Source organism: Daldinia vernicosa, assembly GCF_022497035.1.
Source record: "Daldinia vernicosa strain CBS 139.73 unplaced genomic scaffold F5Y00scaffold_22, whole genome shotgun sequence".
In the NCBI taxonomy this organism is placed as follows: Eukaryota; Fungi; Ascomycota; class Sordariomycetes; order Xylariales; family Hypoxylaceae; genus Daldinia; species Daldinia vernicosa.
The window spans coordinates 31,644-49,456 of record NW_025953938.1 but is presented as its reverse complement, the minus strand read 5'-3'; the positions used below and the strand labels follow the sequence as shown (position 1 = coordinate 49,456).

The 17,813-nt window shown below is 45.8% G+C and overlaps 9 protein-coding genes across 9 annotated transcripts; 6 read left to right on the top strand and 3 right to left on the bottom strand.

Moving 5' to 3' along the window:
• Nucleotides 1–195: 195 nt before the first annotated feature.
• F5Y00DRAFT_261819 (uncharacterized protein) lies at nucleotides 196–422 on the top strand (the record flags this gene model as incomplete). Its single annotated transcript, XM_048011280.1, has 2 exons — nucleotides 196–327; nucleotides 378–422. The coding sequence occupies 2 exons, from the start codon at nucleotides 196–198 to the stop codon at nucleotides 420–422; spliced, it is 177 nt and encodes a 58-aa protein (XP_047864933.1).
• A 970-nt stretch (nucleotides 423–1,392) lies between these two features.
• On the top strand, nucleotides 1,393–3,249 carry F5Y00DRAFT_252991 (tannase and feruloyl esterase; the record flags this gene model as incomplete). The annotated part of the gene is made up of 4 exons (XM_048009991.1): nucleotides 1,393–1,866; nucleotides 1,926–2,387; nucleotides 2,509–2,820; nucleotides 2,884–3,249. The coding sequence occupies 4 exons, from the start codon at nucleotides 1,393–1,395 to the stop codon at nucleotides 3,247–3,249; spliced, it is 1,614 nt and encodes a 537-aa protein (XP_047864932.1).
• A 244-nt stretch (nucleotides 3,250–3,493) lies between these two features.
• F5Y00DRAFT_236345 (uncharacterized protein) lies at nucleotides 3,494–4,987 on the top strand. The gene has a single exon (XM_048007688.1). It carries the CDS (start codon nucleotides 3,898–3,900, stop codon nucleotides 4,870–4,872), a length of 975 nt encoding a protein of 324 aa, XP_047864931.1. The 5' UTR covers nucleotides 3,494–3,897; the 3' UTR covers nucleotides 4,873–4,987.
• A 446-nt stretch (nucleotides 4,988–5,433) lies between these two features.
• On the top strand, nucleotides 5,434–7,493 carry F5Y00DRAFT_71883 (putative catalase Cat). Its single transcript, XM_048014055.1, has 2 exons — nucleotides 5,434–5,865; nucleotides 5,925–7,493. The coding sequence occupies exons 1-2, from the start codon at nucleotides 5,638–5,640 to the stop codon at nucleotides 7,254–7,256; spliced, it is 1,560 nt and encodes a 519-aa protein (XP_047864930.1). The 5' UTR covers nucleotides 5,434–5,637; the 3' UTR covers nucleotides 7,257–7,493.
• On the bottom strand, nucleotides 7,379–10,642 carry F5Y00DRAFT_261815 (acetyl-CoA synthetase-like protein; the record flags this gene model as incomplete). The annotated part of the gene is made up of 1 exon (XM_048011279.1): nucleotides 7,379–10,642. The coding sequence occupies one exon, from the start codon at nucleotides 10,640–10,642 to the stop codon at nucleotides 7,379–7,381; it is 3,264 nt and encodes a 1,087-aa protein (XP_047864929.1).
• A 515-nt stretch (nucleotides 10,643–11,157) lies between these two features.
• Nucleotides 11,158–11,999, bottom strand: F5Y00DRAFT_252988 (oxidoreductase; the record flags this gene model as incomplete). The annotated part of the gene is made up of 2 exons (XM_048009990.1): nucleotides 11,158–11,354; nucleotides 11,411–11,999. 2 exons carry the CDS (start codon nucleotides 11,997–11,999, stop codon nucleotides 11,158–11,160), a joined length of 786 nt encoding a protein of 261 aa, XP_047864928.1.
• A 241-nt stretch (nucleotides 12,000–12,240) lies between these two features.
• On the top strand, nucleotides 12,241–13,632 carry F5Y00DRAFT_236342 (putative oxidoreductase). The gene has a single exon (XM_048007687.1). The coding sequence runs from the start codon at nucleotides 12,492–12,494 to the stop codon at nucleotides 13,614–13,616; it is 1,125 nt and encodes a 374-aa protein (XP_047864927.1). The 5' UTR covers nucleotides 12,241–12,491; the 3' UTR covers nucleotides 13,617–13,632.
• Nucleotides 13,633–14,004: 372 nt separating this feature from the next.
• F5Y00DRAFT_252986 (putative ergot alkaloid A) lies at nucleotides 14,005–15,007 on the top strand (the record flags this gene model as incomplete). The annotated part of the gene is made up of 3 exons (XM_048009989.1): nucleotides 14,005–14,422; nucleotides 14,474–14,673; nucleotides 14,747–15,007. 3 exons carry the CDS (start codon nucleotides 14,005–14,007, stop codon nucleotides 15,005–15,007), a joined length of 879 nt encoding a protein of 292 aa, XP_047864926.1.
• Nucleotides 15,008–15,733: 726 nt separating this feature from the next.
• F5Y00DRAFT_269668 (putative elymoclavine monooxygenase) lies at nucleotides 15,734–17,788 on the bottom strand (the record flags this gene model as incomplete). The annotated part of the gene is made up of 9 exons (XM_048012482.1): nucleotides 15,734–15,896; nucleotides 15,965–16,125; nucleotides 16,195–16,305; nucleotides 16,398–16,731; nucleotides 16,798–16,870; nucleotides 16,905–17,043; nucleotides 17,096–17,348; nucleotides 17,410–17,473; nucleotides 17,539–17,788. 9 exons carry the CDS (start codon nucleotides 17,786–17,788, stop codon nucleotides 15,734–15,736), a joined length of 1,548 nt encoding a protein of 515 aa, XP_047864925.1.
• Nucleotides 17,789–17,813: the final 25 nt, after the last annotated feature.

Sequence of the window (17,813 nt, the reverse complement as noted above, 5' to 3'; positions counted from 1 at the left end):
CCACTCCAACAACATACCTCTTCACTCAGATATGAACTCAGCTCAGACTAAGGGGCATTATATTGGATTTACCCTCTCCGGAACACGCACGTATGGGTATAAATCTATTACTAGCTTGAATTATTTATATTATTTCAGTGTACACGTAAATCCTCTATCAGGTGTTGCCAGTGATGCAACGTCGCGGCTTTCGCAATGTCTAAAGCCTTAATTTTGGCCGGTAGGCTGAAGCCTGATGCTAGGCTAGGGCTCGCACTGTCCGAATTTGCTGCGGCTCTCGACGAAGAAAGTCGCAAAGTATTCGTTAAGATGCGGTCCAGCCCATCTGTAATACCAACTACTTCAGATAAGAGTTGCCGAGGAGCTAAACAGAAAAGGGGCTAGGCGTCATCGAGCCTGGAGGCCACTGGGGACGAGACTAAAGAATTTCTTGAGTCGTATGCAATCAGTTGCTAGCATTGGAGATGTACTAGTGGGCGGTTCGCAGAATATTCTTGTATGTGGTGTTTGGTGTGCCTTGAGGATTTGTCTCGAGGTAAGCTAGCCTAACTTCGGCCTTCTATGCTACGTTCGTCAAGGACGATATACCTAGAGCCTCCATAAAGTTGGCGCTCATTTCTAAAAATATGTAGTTGACGATTTGATTCCTTGGATATTATGACAAGACATCGTCCATTTTCATGAAACTCGGCACTTCTTGGTCGCTTCACAACGATTTTGCCAAGCTTTTCTCCGAAGATAGTGAACTGCAATCCTTCCTGTTGGAATATCTGATAGGCGTCGTTCGACTCTGACAGAAGATTGTACTTTTCACGAGTAGGGCCGATCCGGCTCCGGCAGCTTCCGTTTAATTCATACGAATAAACTGCACAAATGAATTAAGTAATAAACCTTCATTGGTATAAAAAGAGATGTAAGCTTTCATAGTAGTTCTCTAATTCATTTGACCCCTTAGAGACGGAATTACATATGTCCAAAATGAGGTACCTAGATTGATAATCTTATTGAGTCACAAACTGACAGGCTCGGGGTATTTGGAACCCGTCCGATCATGCTTTCAACCATTAGGGGAACAAAACTCGGTGTATATCTGGAAGGCTTACTTTACATTGGTATTTTATTACAAGTATGACTAGGATTGCTGCATCGTGAGTCACCAACGCCCATGCCGTATGACTGATTTGTATGCAAATCAGCATGCCGTATGGTTAAATTGTACCTAAGCGACATGACGCGACTTTACGCGACTAAGTCTACGCGAAGAAGCTTAGTTGAAGATATCTACATAATGGAGCATATCTTCTCGAGAATATGTCTCCCGGATGAGTTTCAATTCAGCAAGAGCGCGCGCACATTTTAACTACATTGTTTTCACAAGATACTGGAAGAAAAATGGCTCCGGGTTCCCTCATAAACGCCTGTGTTCCAAGCACCTTTGCTCCTACAGTCTTCGGCGCGGAAATACTTACAGTTTCGGCGTCTCTAGTAACGAACTACAGCCTCGATATCCCGGAAGGCTATCGATTTACGGCGCCACCGCTCAAAGTCGAACGAGCCCGCTTCTGCAATGTCACGGTTGCTTATACCCACCCCGGATACGATGACGAGATATATGTGGAAGCATGGCTTCCCATCGACAACTGGAACGGACGTTTTCAGGCAGTAGGAGGCGGCGGATGGGCGGCAGGTCGAATAGATCTATCATACATGAGCTTAGCAGGAGCCATGCAGGATGGATATGCCTCTATTACCACGGACGGTGGACTGGGAAGCGCCAGTGATCCATTGCCTTGGGCCTTGACTAGCCCTGGGAATATAGATTGGTTCCTACTAGAGGATTTTGCTTCTAAGAGCCTAAACGACGAGGTATAGCTTGATTGAATCCTCGTGATTACAAAACATATAACTAATAGGTACAACCCCAGGCAATCATCGGAAAGTCTCTCGTGGAAAGTTTCTACGGCCAGCCTCCGAAATATTCTTATTTTAATGGATGCTCACAGGGCGGCCGGCAGGGCTTCATGCTCGCTCAAAGGTTTCCAAAGGCCTACGATGGCATTTCTGCGGGCGCACCGGCAATATACTGGTCAGATGTGATGCTGAATAGCTTTTGGCCAGAGCAAGTTATGCGAATGATGAAAGAATACCCTCATTGGTGCGAACTGGATGCCATCACCGCCGCAGCAGTATCTAAATGTGACGGATTAGACGGTGTAGTAGATGGCATCATCGCGAACGTAGATGAGTGCAGGAAGCTTTTTAGTCCGTTTGACCTCGTCGGTACGACTATTGCTTGCGATGATACGACAAAGAATATCACCAAGGCGGCGGCGAAAGTAGCCAAGGCAGCATGGGTAGGCATAGTATCCTCAACAGGAGAGCATCTCGTGCGTACTATCCGAAAGTTCTTTTCCTTACAGCTACAGTTACCCTTCCAGCCCGGTTTATATGTCCAGACTACCTCTTTGAAGCCGATCCTTTATCATTACCTAACTACTTGTATAATAGTGGCATGGAATCAACCCGGGAAGTGATCTGACCTGTCATTCGCCCAACACAAAAATCCCAAATTGCGTTGCAGCTACGGATTGTTCCAATGGCAATTGTACCATGGAACACTCTAATCCTTTGGGGTGGTATTGGTTGACCTTGTTTATCGCGAAAGATCCCGACTTCGACCTCTCTAACATCACCTTGGATGAGTTCTCGAGCTTCCTACATGCAAGTAGGCAACAGTACGGCTCCATCATCGATACACAAGACCCCGATCTTTCCGAGTTTAAGAAGGCTGGAGGGAAGATGGTATCTTTTCACGGACTGGTAAACGGACCCCGGCTATTCGCTGTGAAACTTCGAATGCTAATCTTCGGGTGTTAAACGCAGGCCGACATTATCGTACCACCTAAAGGCACCGAGCAATACTACCAAGAAGTCTCCAAGAATGTTGACAACGTCGGTGAATTCTTTCGCTATTTCGAGAGTCCCGGTCTCGGACACTGCTTGGGCGGTCCCGGCCAACCAGACTCCCTCTTCGCGCAGCTTCAGGCATGGGTAGAAGATGGAATTGCGCCCGACAGTTCGCCAGTTTCGTTTTCCAATTCCAAGGGCGAGACTCAAAATAGAATTATTTGCCCATGGCCACGAAAAGCCCAGTACGATTCAAGTTGTGGAAATGCTGCTAAGGCGAAGTGCTGGAGTTGCGTGGCACAAGTCACTCCCGAATCTAACATCCAGCAAGAGGAGCTATAAAACCAAGACTTGAAACTACTTGTAGTTTTAAATATTATTAACTAGCTGTGTTAATATATATGATTTACTTTCTGGAGAAAACAGCACAGGATGTTTTAGTTGTTTCAAGGTGAAGATAAAAAAGAGTTGCCAACTCAACATGATAGTTATGCTTAATCAGGAAGCGAAAGTAGTGAAGATATTTGACTGACTAGGTAGCTATGTATGGATATTAAGTGGTAATTGCGAAGAACAATATCGTGACTTGTATAATAATGCCTGGTTTCGGTTTAGTTATCAACACTCATTCACACTTATTACTCCGGTATTCTCATCGCCAATACCCAGTGAGTAACCGTCATGCGCACAGGTATGGTAGACATGGGGAGTGTGTATTGACACAGGTCACAAGAGATGAAATCCGTCATTGAATAGATTCTCTCCTGACTCAAACAGTCCCTGACTACCTACCACAATCCAAATAGGATAAAGCGTTCGTGTAACAAGTTGGACGTTGGTATGCATATATAACCCCCCCAGACAACCTCGCAAAGAATAGCTCTCATGTACCAATCCCATCATCCTCCCAACACCTCTAGGCCACCCATAGTCTTTCAAGATCCATAAACCTCAACGCAGCACCGGGATTTACGCAACACAAAGTCGGGCATGTCCGGAAACGCTAACGCTGACCACGAGGTCAGCAATGACCCGGCCAAGAACGAGTCGACCAAGACATCAGGGTGGAACTCACTCCCATTTGAACTTCAAATTATGATCATAGAGAGCTTGGAACACCAGAGTTTCCGGAAGGCCTGGTTGAATTGTCGCATAGTCTCACGAAGCTTCCAGGAAGCGACCGAGCGAGCTTTCAAAACCCGCATTGTCAACAAACTTTACTTTGCCCTTCCTATGAGTGGCTTTGATGCAGTAAAGCTAGCCGGCGGCCCTGCGCAAGATTTTCATCCTATGGCTTTTATTACATCAGCCATACCATTCTCCCACATTTCCCCAGATAACACACAAGTTGTTTTCCAAGTTAAAAGGGATAGTAAATACGCGGTTACTTGCGACACGCCACTGGGGGAAATCCCGTTGCGAGACACTCAAATACGAATTGGAGGTCGATTCTTGCCTTTAGAGCCCCTTGAAAAGTTTTGGTGGGAACAAGCATTCGATCGAAGTGAAAACGCCCCTAAAATCCACAGAAAACACAGACCTTGTGTTGTTCATTCAGAACTCCGGTGGTCGTTGCGGAATACTTATGAAGGACACATCCATGGATCGGAAATAAGAGTTACAATGCCTTGGCGGCTTATGATGAGTTCTGTCCTAGGTGATGAATCTGAGCTTGCAAACGAGATGAGGTATCTCGCTCGTAAGGATCTCGAGGTTACACATTGGCATATGGACCCTGTAATGGAACCGGGGATGAGAATAGCTTTACAATCGGAAGTTGTACGTCTCGAACGATTCAAAAAATGCTTCGAGGATGCAATTCACTACACTGCGGGGTATAAAAGGCAAAGATGGGGATACTTATGTGAGTTATTTACAACTCTAAAAGGAGAGAAGTCGGTGTGGTACGAAGAATGGCTTTCCGTGATAACTCAAGGTCATTCTCTGGTAAACACAAAATCTTAAAGTTTTGTCTGTTGGAGTGACAAGGTATTGTGTACACAATTGGTATGATTAGGTAATAGATGAAAGGAAAGTAAGAAACGACGAGACGACTGAAAACGATGAGATCTGATTGATTGATTGATTGTGTAAGGAGAAAGATCTACGGAGTGGGGAGGAATCTTTAGGTATCTACATTTATGTTCGTTGTGCGGGCGGTGTGTGTGGGCCCTATGATCACGTGATGTGGTCACATGACTGTAGTCCCAACATTGTTAATGTTTTAACAAGATTAATTGCGTATGGATTTCAAGGCCTTGCTTCATTGGTTATCCTATTTACTTTAGGCACGAGCTTATTCGAAGTCTTATGAGGTATGTTCCATGCTCAGCTTAGAATTGACTCTTCGCTTATATGGAAGTGATTGTATTGGTTGTGACCTGTTCAATAATCGATAGCTATTTCCTTGCTGAGATGCCTGAAGATTGGAACGGGACTAGCACATTCAGCTTCGGCCCCCAACAAACAGTCTAGGTACCTATTTGGTTACGACGGTGACATCCAACCCGAACGAGTACGTCTGCATATACGTACCTCATAGGTAGGTACCTACCGTAGGCATATACCTACTCGAATGGCTTCCTGTAATGTAATATCTTGCGTAATCCAGTATCGGTTTTTATGATACTACTGATGATAATATAAAAAGCACGTCGTAGGTATCTATATTACTGCCATGTCGGTGCTACACCCCCTTTTCACTCTTATTTACCACACTATTTCATCATCATGAACAATCGCGTCAAGCCGGTTCTTGACACGAAGGCCACTGAGGCCCCTATTTACACTACTTCCAATGGCTGCCCAGCAATAAGACCAGAGGGCTCTCAACGAGACGGAAATAATCTCCTGCTGAAGGATTTTCACCTTATTGATCTCCTATCACATTTTAATCGAGAGAAAATCCCGGAACGCGCCGTTCATGCCAAAGGTGCGGGTGCATATGGCGAGTTTGAGGTATAATGGCGACTTTTCGCCTTCCCCTTCACTGAAAATAACTAACACCCGAGGAATAGGTTACCCATGACATATCCGACATATGTAAGATCGACATGCTGCTGGGTGTTGGCAAGAAGACCCCTTGCGTGACTCGGTTTTCTACAACGGGTCTCGAACGTGGATCAGCTGAATCAGTTCGAGACCCCAAAGGCATGGCGGTCAAGTTTTTCACAGACCAGGGCAACTGGGATTGGGTGTGTTTGAACATTCCCATGTTCTTCATCCGTGATCCCATCAAGTTCCCTGGCATGATGCATGCTCAACGCCGGGACCCGCAGACTAACCTCGTGAACCCCAATCTATGGTGGGATTGGGTGTGCAATAATCACGAGTCATTACATATGGTCCTCTGGCTTTATAGCGAGTTTGGCACCATGTTCAATTATCGTAGCATGAGTGGGTATGTTGGACACGCCTACAAATGGGTCATGCCAGACGGCAGTTGGAAATACGTTCATTTCTTTCTTTCCTCCGACCGCGGACCAAATTTTACTAAAGGCGGGAGAGTCCAGGACGTATCTCCTACGGACCCCGACTCCGCGACAAGAGACCTTTTTGAGGCGATCGAAGAAGGGGATTACCCGACCTGGACGGCAAATGTTCAAGTGGTAGACCCCAAAGATGTGCACAAACTCGGTTTTGATATTCTCGACCTCACCAAGCATTGGAACCTAGGGAATTATCCCCCAGACATCGATGTGATACCATCGCGACCATTTGGGAAATTGACATTGAATCGCAATCCGGAAAATTACTTTGCTGAGATCGAGCAGCTGGCATTCTCACCTTCGCATCTCGTCCCCGGTGTCGAACCGTCTGAAGACCCTGTCTTACAAGCGCGTATGTTTGCTTACCCCGATGCTCAAAGATACCGCCTTGGTGTGAATAACCAGCAATTGCCTGCCAATCGATCCAAATGCACTTTCAACCCTCTCCTCCGGGATGGTGCAGCGACAAGCACGCCCAACTACGGTCGTATTCCGGGACATGTGACGAATTATCACCCTATGAAATTTAGGCAGCGAAAGGAGTCTGACATGGAGTTTGACACTTGGACGGCTAGATTATCCTCCAAGCCATGGCTAGAGGTCAACGAACTAGACTACAAATTCCCGAGGGAATTCTGGAAGGTGTTGCCTACGCTACGAAGCCCCGAGTTTCAAAACAGTATTGTTGAGAATATGTCAATGTCTTTGGCCCAGACGCACAAAGAGATCAGGGAGAGAGTTTTTGAAGTACTTGAACTGGTTGCTACTGACCTTTCAGAGCGTGTTCGTACAGGTACGGAGAAGCTTGTTAGTGAGAAGGCCGTCGTTTCACGAGGAGAAATGGGGGCTTCCAAGTTGTAATCAACTCAGTATGATGGATTTTGGCGTAAACCTCTAGGTTTGGTACTTAGATACCTATCTTATTCAGTCATCATATAACCACAGTGAATTCAGATGAAGTGTATGAAGCTCTTTATTCACTACTAGGAGTTAAGTATATCTCTAATTTGGCTGCTGGGATTTTGATGCAAAACTTGCAAGGCATCACCGAAATTAGTTATTATCCACCGCATTTTATCTTCTTTCACCACATCGGGGTTATAGAGTACTGTAACCTTCATTTTGTTTCCCTCAGGCTTACAAATCAGACTAATGGCATAAGTCGCGTTTGTCTGGTAATCTAACTCCGACTCTATCTCTTCTATCCACGAGATTTTACTCGGGGCTTCTCCTGGTTGCATCACTAGTAATGTTTGGAAGGAACATGCTAATATGGCATCTTCCCCTAATCGGCGTATTTCAGTGAGGCCAAATTGCTCAAAGGGGATACCAGAGATCGTATCGGATTGGACCTTAAGAAGAGAATCATACACTGAAAGCTGGGGATATAATACGATACGGTATGGGATTGCCGCAATGGTCGGGATGGTCATTGATTCAATGTTGGCAACTGGTGCGTTTCGACCCGATACCACTACCCCAAAGCAGACATCCTTGGTACCTTGACATTGAGCCTGAGTGATCGCCCACGCTAATCGCACGTAAGCGTTCGGAGTGAAATCCTTGGAGTGCTGACTTAACGGCTTAATTGTGGTGTTTATGATGGCTCTGGGAGATGGGTTGTGTTCTTTGTCAGGCAAAGGAGGAAATACAGGAGTCTGAAAGCCTTCCACTAAAGTACTCCAATAACGCGTGGAATCGGAGGTTGACTGTAGGTAGCGAATAAAGGGAGTAATAGGGCGTGGTAACGGAGTTCTTCCATGGTATGCGGCATCGACTTCCTTGAAGATCAGGGGTAGAGTCCACCCATCGTAGATAGCATGATGGATATTCAAAAGCAGACAAGTCTGATCGTCATTGTTCTGTGAGCTACAGAGGTGTAACCGCACCAGTGGCTTCCCAACACCGACACTGAAATCTTGATCTCCAATGCTCTTCGATCCAGTCCATTCAATATCCTCACGGACCACTACCTGCAGCAGGCCATGAGAAGGGGATAGAACCACCCTCGTACGTAGAATTGGATGAGCAGCTGCTACAGCTAGCCACGAGGCTTTCAGACGCGGAAGGTCTATATCTCGTGGCAAAGGAAGAGAAATATTCGCAACAAATGCCTTAGGGTCTCGCATTGTCTCAGACATAAGGCCGCACTGAAGCGGCGTACAGGGGTAGATATCTTCAATTGCCCGGATCGGTAGGCAACATTGTTGAGCAGCAGCTCTGATCACATCCCGCCGCCCACCAACTAGAGAAAATGGGGTTGGAGGAGCTTCGTCGTCCTCGTCTACCCCGGACTGGATGGCGCACGCTAGAGCGGACAACTGAGGGTGCTCAAATATGTCGCGAACAGTAAGCATGTACTTGTCTCTGCGAGCCATTGCCACCAACTCCATTGCCATAAGAGAATCTCCACCTCGATGGAAAAAGTGATCCTCAGCTCCAACTTGATCTGGCTCCAGGCGAAGTACCCGGCAAAAACACCGATGCAAGAACTTCTCCGTATCTGTTAAGGGTATGCGTCTAGCCGTCGTTGTTGGTTGGTATTGTTCTAGCTCTTCTTTTGATAATACAGCTGCAGATTCCCGTAAAAGCTTACGGTTTATCTTATCCGTGCTAGTCAATGGCAGGCTTTCTAACGGGAGGAAGACCGAAGGAACCATGTAAGAAGGTAACGATTGTTGAAGCGTAGACTGTACGGAGGGAACCCGGGAGCGGAATGAATCGCTAGGCCCGTCAATGAGTCTTGGTGACATTATCGTGTGTCCGCCGCTCTTCACGACGCTATCATTTCTGGCGTGTATGAAAGCTACGAGCGTAGGAGGCCTTGAGGAATCAGGGAAAGTTACGACCTCTGCGACCACGTCTCTTGCGTCGGGAAGCGCCAACCGGATATGATGCTCTACATCACCGAGCTCGATGCGCTGTCCTCGAAGCTTGACTTGTGTGTCCTTGCGCCCGATAAATCGAACTGATCCATCAGTGGTGTATTGTGCGAGATCGCCGCTCTTGTACACTGGGATACAGTACTCGGGGCCTCTAAATTGGCGTAACCATATAGGAGGTTGGATAAATTTGGCCGCTGTGTTCTCTGGGCCGATATAGCCACGACCTACGATGCATCCTTCAATCACTAGTTCTCCGATGGTTCCTATGGGCAGAAGTACATCATGGTTATCTGGATCTACAATCCAACGTCTACTCCCTGTCTCATAGTTGAGCGTCTGAAGAGCAGATACCTCACCAGCCACCTGCTGGATTGACATGATCGAGCACTCAGACGCGCCATACAAATTGAGGACTCGAACATGGCCAACCCACCTGGCAAAATCGGCCATCTCGAGCTTCTCCCCACCAAGGACCAATGTTCTCAAAGTCGGGAAATTCTTTGGTTCAAGGATTCGCGCAACGGTAGGTGTAAAGCTGCAGTGGGTGGCTTGAGTTCGTTGAATTGCCGTTGTGATATCGCCCCAGCGGTCATCATCTGAGGGGACGCAAATGCATCCACCGTTGATCAAAGTCATGAGGATATCAAATATGGTAACGTCAAATGCGTAGGAGGCGAATTGGAAAACTCGAGATTCTTCATCAAGTTCAACAGCTTGAGTATACGGATGGATCGCAGCGCCGAATGATGAATGGTTGCTAACTACCCCTTTAGGGGTACCGGTTGAACCAGAGGTAAAGACGGCATAGAGAGCATCCTCAGGGGCCGTTGGTGAAGGAGTCCATGGATCATCACTAACAAGCCACTCTGAATTCTGGTCTTTTATTTCGATGACGGTAGTAATTAGACGCGCGGCCAATTCAGCATGTTTTGATGAAGAAATAATCAATTTCGCAGATATCTTCTGACAGATCTCGACGAGCCGAGCCTCTGGATGAGATGGGTCTAGCAGGACAAATGCACCGCCAGCCTTGATTATCCCAAGTATAGCGACAGTCGTCCATCGCGATTTCTCAAAGCAAAGAGGCACAAACACATCCCGGCCAACGCCCAGCGCTATTAAGTGCTGGGCAAGTGCTGATGAGAGGTCTTCTAGCTCTACATAGTTGAGTTCGCCATCCCATGCACATACTGCGAGTGCTTTTGGCTGTGACAAGCACTGTTCATGGATGAGTGTGCTCAGGCAATGGCGGTTTTGAACAGGCGGGTCTTTGTTCCACGTACATATTCTTGTCTTGTCGAAATCACTTAGGGGAGGAGGTTTTGATTCCTCTATCACAGCATCGGTTACCCCAACAGACATCGCTTTCTCGAATATGATCATGATAGGATAGTTGACTAGATTAACGCTTGATAGTCGATGGTTACGTTTATCCCACTATCTACTTCGCAGTGGAATTCAGTTCTACTTCCTAAGCACGATGGAGGATATCTAGCCTGCTCATCATAGTCTCACTTTGCCACCAAAGTTAAGACGCATGCATCAGCAGGCATAATTCCAGCTCGACTGGGGTAAGTTGGCCGTATACTCTGGATGGGGCCGCATCTGCCATGGTTGACATTCACTTAACCGTAGCACGGAGGAGTTGATGGCTGCCGAACTAACGAACGTGAGGCAAGCTTGTCGTCCGGCGTACGTCCAAGATCATATTGATGCCGCCGAACCTAACACCACCCATAACGGCAGATGGTCTAGGTAGTCGAGTGCTGATACCATGTCACCTGAGTGTATTGAACGTTACGTTACCCCCACGTATAAAGGATGTGCCTCCTACTATAAGATTTTAAAAGACATTACTGAATAAAGTAAGCACCTAACTAGGGCATGCATGAGCCTACATTAATATTAGCCCCATATACCGGGCGTGAATCCTCGCTTAGTAGCCATACGATTGTTCTGGCCACATCATGTGGCTCAATTACCGAGAACCCCTTTTCCTGATAAGACACCTTGATGTCACCAATGCTGTCCGATGTAGGCTGAAACTGCGGCAGCAGCGGGGTGTTGGTGATTCCTATACAGTCCCGTTAGCTTAAAACGAGAATCTTCAGCACTAGATGGTATATTCACCTGGAGAAACACTATTGACGCGGATTCCGAGGGGAAACGTATCTGCAGCTACGCAGGCCGTGAAGTATATGCATGCACCCTTGGAAGTTCCATATGCAAAGACATCTGGAATGTGATAGAATGCTGCAATGCTTGCCACATTCACAATGCTGCGGTCGCATACGGAAAGATCCTTCATCGCTCGTACCTCAGCTCGCGTGCAATGAAACACTCCATCCAAGTTGACCCTCATGATTCTAGCCCATTCTTCGTCTGTCTCTTCTGCAATAGCCGGAGAATTTCGTGATTCCTCTCTTTGTGCAATGCCGGCGATGTTGGCTGCCCCGTGAAGGTTTCCAAAGGTGGTAATGATAGTTGCTACCCACTCCTCGACGTCGGTAGAGGACGCCACGTCTAGCACGGTACATTGAACCTTAGTTGATGGATTTGTCTCCTGGATAAGTTGGGTGATACTATTGAAACCTTGGCTTGATATGTCGCCAATGCAGATCACGGAGGCTCCACGCTGAGCGAGTAGTTGGCATGTCGCCGCACCAATGCCAGATGCCCCGCCTGTTACGGCAAATATCTTGTAAGACACGGACGCCATGTTGGGTTACGAATTGGACTGATACTTAGATTATCTCACAGAAGTTGTTTGAATAGGTACTTGTTATAAATATTCAGGAGTTCACTTCCTAGGTATGCTTCTGTGGAATAATACGTAATATAGTAACGTTTACGTTTGATATACTGACCCTATACGTGTTATATTTTTATAGTAAAACAAGTAGGTAGAACTGACAGTTTTACGTTTAGCTTCATTGAACTCTTGATGAACCTGGTGTGCCTCAGCTATTTGTGAATGCCCTAAGTTGCAATGGCTGAAGAGACTTTGGCACCCCTGCTTACCTATACAACAATTGAGAATAGGTACAAATATAGCCTTGAATTCCCGTTTCCATATGCCATTCTATTATTTATCTTTGACGACAGAGTTAATATTACTTAATGATAGTTTAAGAAAGATAGTTCTCAGCTTTGCTATAAGTCTCTTTCGAGTACGTATCATATTCATCGCCGATTAATCTTGGAGGCCAAGATGGATGATTCATCGAGTCTCTTTAAGCCCCTTAAGCTTGGGCGATGCGTACTGGAGCACAAACTGGTTCTTTCCCCCATGACACGGTTTCGTGCCGATGATTCCGCTGTGCCCTTACCGTTTGTCAAAGAGTACTATACGCAACGTGCGTCTATTCCAGGTACTTTGTTGATTACGGAGGCGACGGCCATCTCCCCTCAGGCCAAGGGGTTTTCTAATGTTCCCGGAATCTGGAAAGCTGAACAAATTCACGCATGGAAAGAGATTGTTGACGCAGTTCACTCCAAAGGGTCCTACATCTGGCTCCAATTGTGGGCCACAGGACGCAGTTCTGAAGCTGAAGTATTAGCTGCCAATGGATTCGACCTCACTTCCAGCAGCGCAGTTCCAGTTGGTCCGGATGAACCCACTCCACGGGAATTGACGGCGTCAGAGATCGAGACCTACATCAACGAGCACGTACAGGCCGCCAAGAATTCCATTATTGCGGGATTTGACGGCGTCGAGATCCATGGAGCAAATGGATTTCTGATTGACCAATTTTTCCAAGCGTCATGCAATCAACGAAACGACGAGTGGGGTGGGAGTATCCAAAAACGGTCTCAATTTGGACTGGAGATAACGCGCAGAATTGTGGATGCCATCGGTGCTGATCGCGTCGGCATGAAGCTCTCTCCCTGGAGTACGTTCCAGGGAATGGGTACCATGAGCGACCTGACAGCTCAGTTTGAACATGTGATCAGCTATCTGCGTGAGATGGACATTGCATATCTGCATCTGGCCAATTCAAGATGGGTGGAAGACGTAACGCACCCGGACGCCGACAATGAGACGTTCGTGCATATGTGGGGAAAGTCGAAGCCGGTCCTCCTGGCAGGGGGTTATGATGCAATCTCAGCTAAACGCGTCGTTGACGAGACGTATGCAGGGTACGATAATGTGGCTGTTGTACTTGGTCGGTTGTTTATTTCGAACCCTGATCTTCCCTTTCGCATGAAGCATGGAGTACCACTGCAACAGTATGATCGTGATACATTTTACATACCGTTTTCGGACAAGGGTTACTTGGACTATCCATTTTGCGAGGATTTCTTAGCCTCGAAGCCTCTTCAGCTGTCAACTTAGTTGAGTTGCATCGGGATTCCCCCCGCATAATTTTAAGCCTCAATTACCATTTTCCGTCGACATTCGCGGACTTCAATATGTGCATTACCTCCATAACTCACAACTCGGTTAAGAAGCATCAAGTAGTTAAATTCTATCATATGTTTGACTTGGGATAACATCATTGCGTTATTAAGCCTTGGTAATATTTAGTAACCTTTAATAACCAATTAGTTTTCTTTTTGATCAGGTAATTCTAAGAGGTAGCTAGTAGTATTTCGGTTCCAGCCGACTAGCTACTACCCTGTATTATGAGCTGATAATAGGCCTGTCCCCCAAGGGTTCCTTGCCGTCCATGCATAGTGAGTTAATTAGGAGTAAAGTTGATTCTTTTTTCCCACTTGTTACTATGAGTATTCTATTGCTTGGTGGTCGAGGGAAGACTGCTAGTCGCATTGCTTCTTTGCTTCATGATGCGGGTCGTCCTTTTCTTGTAGCATCCCGCTCAACCACTCCAAACAGCCCATATCACCAGGCAGTATTCGACTGGACCAAGCCTGATACCTATGAAAATCCCTTTGATGAGGCTTTAGCCAAGGGCATAGCACCAATCTCTACGGTTTATCTTGTTCCACCTCCAATTTCTGATTTAGCTCCACGTATGATTAGTTTCGTGGACTTTGCCATTAAAAGAGATGTGAAGAGGTTCGTGCTTCTTAGTGCAAGCACAATTGAAAAAGGGGGGCCGGCAATGGGGCAGGTCCACCAGCATCTTGACTTACTAAACAAAATAGAATATGCTGTCTTGAGACCAACATGGTTTATGGGTATAACTTCCCAATCTAATTTATTCGACCAGTATTAATGAAATATTGCAGAGAATTTCTCTTGCGACAATGAGCAACAAAATATATCTATCAAAAAGGAGAACAAAATCTACTCTGCCACCGGAGACGGCAAACTTCCGTTCGTCTCAGCGGATGATATTGCTCGAGTGGGATTTTGTGCGTTGACAGGCGAAAAGATCCAAAACACGGAACATATCATCGTGGGTCCTGACCTAATCACATATGATGATGTAAAGTCCCCTAGGCCCTTCCCCTAATCTGAGAAAAACATGATCCGTTGAAGCTGACTTGCGTACATGTTAGATTGCGACGATTCTTTCATCTACACTTCAGAGACAGATTACCCATGTGAAGATGTCCGGAGAGGAGTTGGTTAAAATGCTAGAGTCTACGGGCATGCCTACTGAAGACGCCAAAATGCTAGCTGAAATGGACAGTATGGTAAAGGACGGAGTGGAAGAGAGGCTAAATCATGTTGTAGAAGAGGTAACGGGCACCCCCCCAGTGTGTTTCAAAGATTTTGCAGTTCGTAACAGAGCGGCCTGGGTCTGGAATAGTGCATAAAGTTATGAGGGCTGGGGCTAAAATGTCCAGATCTTAGCACAGTATTCCGTACCATTTTTGATTAATTGATACTGTATTAGCCACACGCTAAACTAAATAGGCATGGGTTTAATGCGCATAATTGATCAATTATGCGATATTATACGTATAATGCATTAAATGCGTATAATACGCATTTTATAATTAAATCATTAAGTAATCACCTTTTATACTTAATCATATAGCGTTAATACAAAATAAGATATGGCGCCATCCCTATATATATTAGTGTGTCGGATAAATGAAATCCGCGCTCCGACTATGCGCATAATTGATCAATTATGCGGTATTATATAATATTATACCGTATTATACGCTAGTGATATTATATTTTTCCCATCCCTAAAACTAAAGGTTGGATAGGTAGCGACCTGTCCACTAAATTCAGGTGACATACCGCTATACTTATAGCGATGTCAGCCAATGTAATTCAAAAAGACCGTGCAATCCTTTCAGATGTGCATTACTTTTGGCCTCAACCTTTCGTACCTCGTAGTTAGATCCCAAGGGAGCAAATTAATCCAACTTTAGGTAAATAAAGCACAAACATCACGTCAGGTATGGCCTTGTTCATTTCACGAAAGGGAACAAAAATGAGCGTCGTAGAATGTATTGCGCTAAGTCACCCGTCAAGTGGATAAGAGGATATCGTCATAGAAATTCTAGAGACGCAATCAGGCAACGTCTTTAAATCCATCGGTTCTTCACAACAATAATCCCCACTTCCTTTACATTTGTCGCAACGAAACGGTCAACCCAATTCAATTGATTCTTGCCGTCGCTGGGAAGAGCAAGCTCAAAATGAGAAAAGAGATAAGCAAGGCAAGAATGTAACTCAAGATAGGCAATACTATAGTAGAAGATGACCCATTTAGCCAACGTAATATTTCTTTCTGTTTTGAATCGAATGTAACTTACTTGGTACCGACGCACTGACGAGGCCCTCGACTAAATGCGATGTTCCACTTCTCAATAAGCTTCCCCTCTTCGCCCAGCCATCGCTCAGGCCTAAACTTTTGGGGCTCCGGAAACAGCTTTTCATTCTGTTGGAGGCATAATAGGCTTACTGATACGGCCGTCTATTTCGTTCGATTAGAAATGATCTATAATATGAAATGGTTCATGATTGTATGAGTTGAATAACTTACACCGGCGGGAATGTAGATAGACCCCACGCGAGCGCCGCCGCTTGGAACTATCCGGGGAAGACATCCCGGCACAGGACTAGAGAGACGTAGACTCTCCTTAATCACTGCATTCTATAGACATATCTGGTCAGAGAAATTTTTTTTTTCGGATACTATCGCACTCTAATCCCATCAATAGATAAACATTAGGACCAAAAACGTACCAAATATGGGAGTTTCTGGACTTTTTTGTGGTCAAAGTCCCCCCTGATAAAACGGGAAGACTGGTCAAGCTCGGCCTGGAGCTTGGTAAGAGCGCCTGGAGAGTTGAGTAAATAGTGGACAGCACAGGACATTGTGTATGCTGTAGTATCGCTACCTCCCGCAACAAAGTTGAAAACATCTTCTAATGGATGAATAATAGCCTTGGCCTTTTGACGTTCGGTCGGGTCTATATCTAAATATCGAGTCATATGAGAATCGCGCACTCGTTCCTTTTTCGTGGCTCGAAGCAGTTGAGCGTCGTTTGCCCATCCTTCGCAATACTGTTGGTTGTAACTGTTATTTCAGGCTTTAAACTTAATCGTGAGGTGACTTCAACTTGCCTTAGTGAACTGTCCGTACGCCAAATTGACCTTGGCAAAACTTGACCCAGGGATAAGGCCAAGAAGCATGCCGACAAGAGGATAGGTGAGCACTGAATATTGTATTAGCTCTGTTTTGGTAATTACAAGGTGCTAGGAAACCGGGATACTCGCTCAGCCATGTCTTAGTCATAATCGTATCAAAAGCGTCTAAAAAGGGATGATAACCGTCAAACTCGAAGAGGTTGATCCCTTGCGGGAAAAGTAATCGCAGAACCATATCTGCCTACCTCATCAATTAGTCTCTGCCAGAATAGAGCCATTATATGGGATCTTACGCTCAAGGTTCGAAACAATTTTTGAATATTTACGACTGCGCCCGTCCCTACATTTTGCTCTAGTCGTTTTCCAATTGCTTGAAGTTCTGTCAGCAGTCTCGGTGTAAGACCGTCGGCAGACCTAGCTGAGTACAAAGGTGATATGTGGGTGCGATATGTACGAAAGTCTTCAGGATCTAGCATGCTATCTATACCCCCAAAGTTCTTATAGAATGCTGGATCTTTACTGTACTTCGATCCTATATGAAAGACTCTAGGGGATTTTTGTCAGTGTTGCGCATAAAGTTGGCAAGATACGGAGCTGGTATTCATACTCCTCAAAGAACTCCGGGCTATTCACATGAACATGGTTCGGACCAATGCGGATGACCGGCGAACCTTTCAATGGTTATTTAGGAAGTCCAAAAAGATAGTTGATCGACTCAATTCGGGCATATACAGACCATATCTGACGTGGAAGTCCCGAAATCGTTTTGAATATCCTCCCCCTTTGAAAAAATTGTGATAGAATCCATAGAAGTCGCTTGCCGCTGCCAGAGTCGGCCCTGGGATCTTTCGGAGTGGATGTATATAGATTCGGTGAAAGATAGTGATCACAGTAGGTGCTAAGACAACTACCAGTGCAAGTAGGAGATACTGAAGCCATGGTCTGACTACGAATTCTTCTTGATCTGAAAGAAATTTCTTAGACATCTCTGCTTGTTTCCCCTGAGAGTTG

Coding starts and splice junctions, on each gene's coding strand:
- F5Y00DRAFT_236345 (XM_048007688.1), top strand. CDS start 3,898: ATGTCCGGAAACGCTAACGCTGACCACGAGGTCAGCAATGACCCGGCC.
- F5Y00DRAFT_236342 (XM_048007687.1), top strand. CDS start 12,492: ATGGATGATTCATCGAGTCTCTTTAAGCCCCTTAAGCTTGGGCGATGC.
- F5Y00DRAFT_71883 (XM_048014055.1), top strand. CDS start 5,638: ATGAACAATCGCGTCAAGCCGGTTCTTGACACGAAGGCCACTGAGGCC. Junction 5,866..5,924: donor GTGCATATGGCGAGTTTGAG/GTATAATGGCGA, acceptor CCCGAGGAATAG/GTTACCCATGACATATCCGA.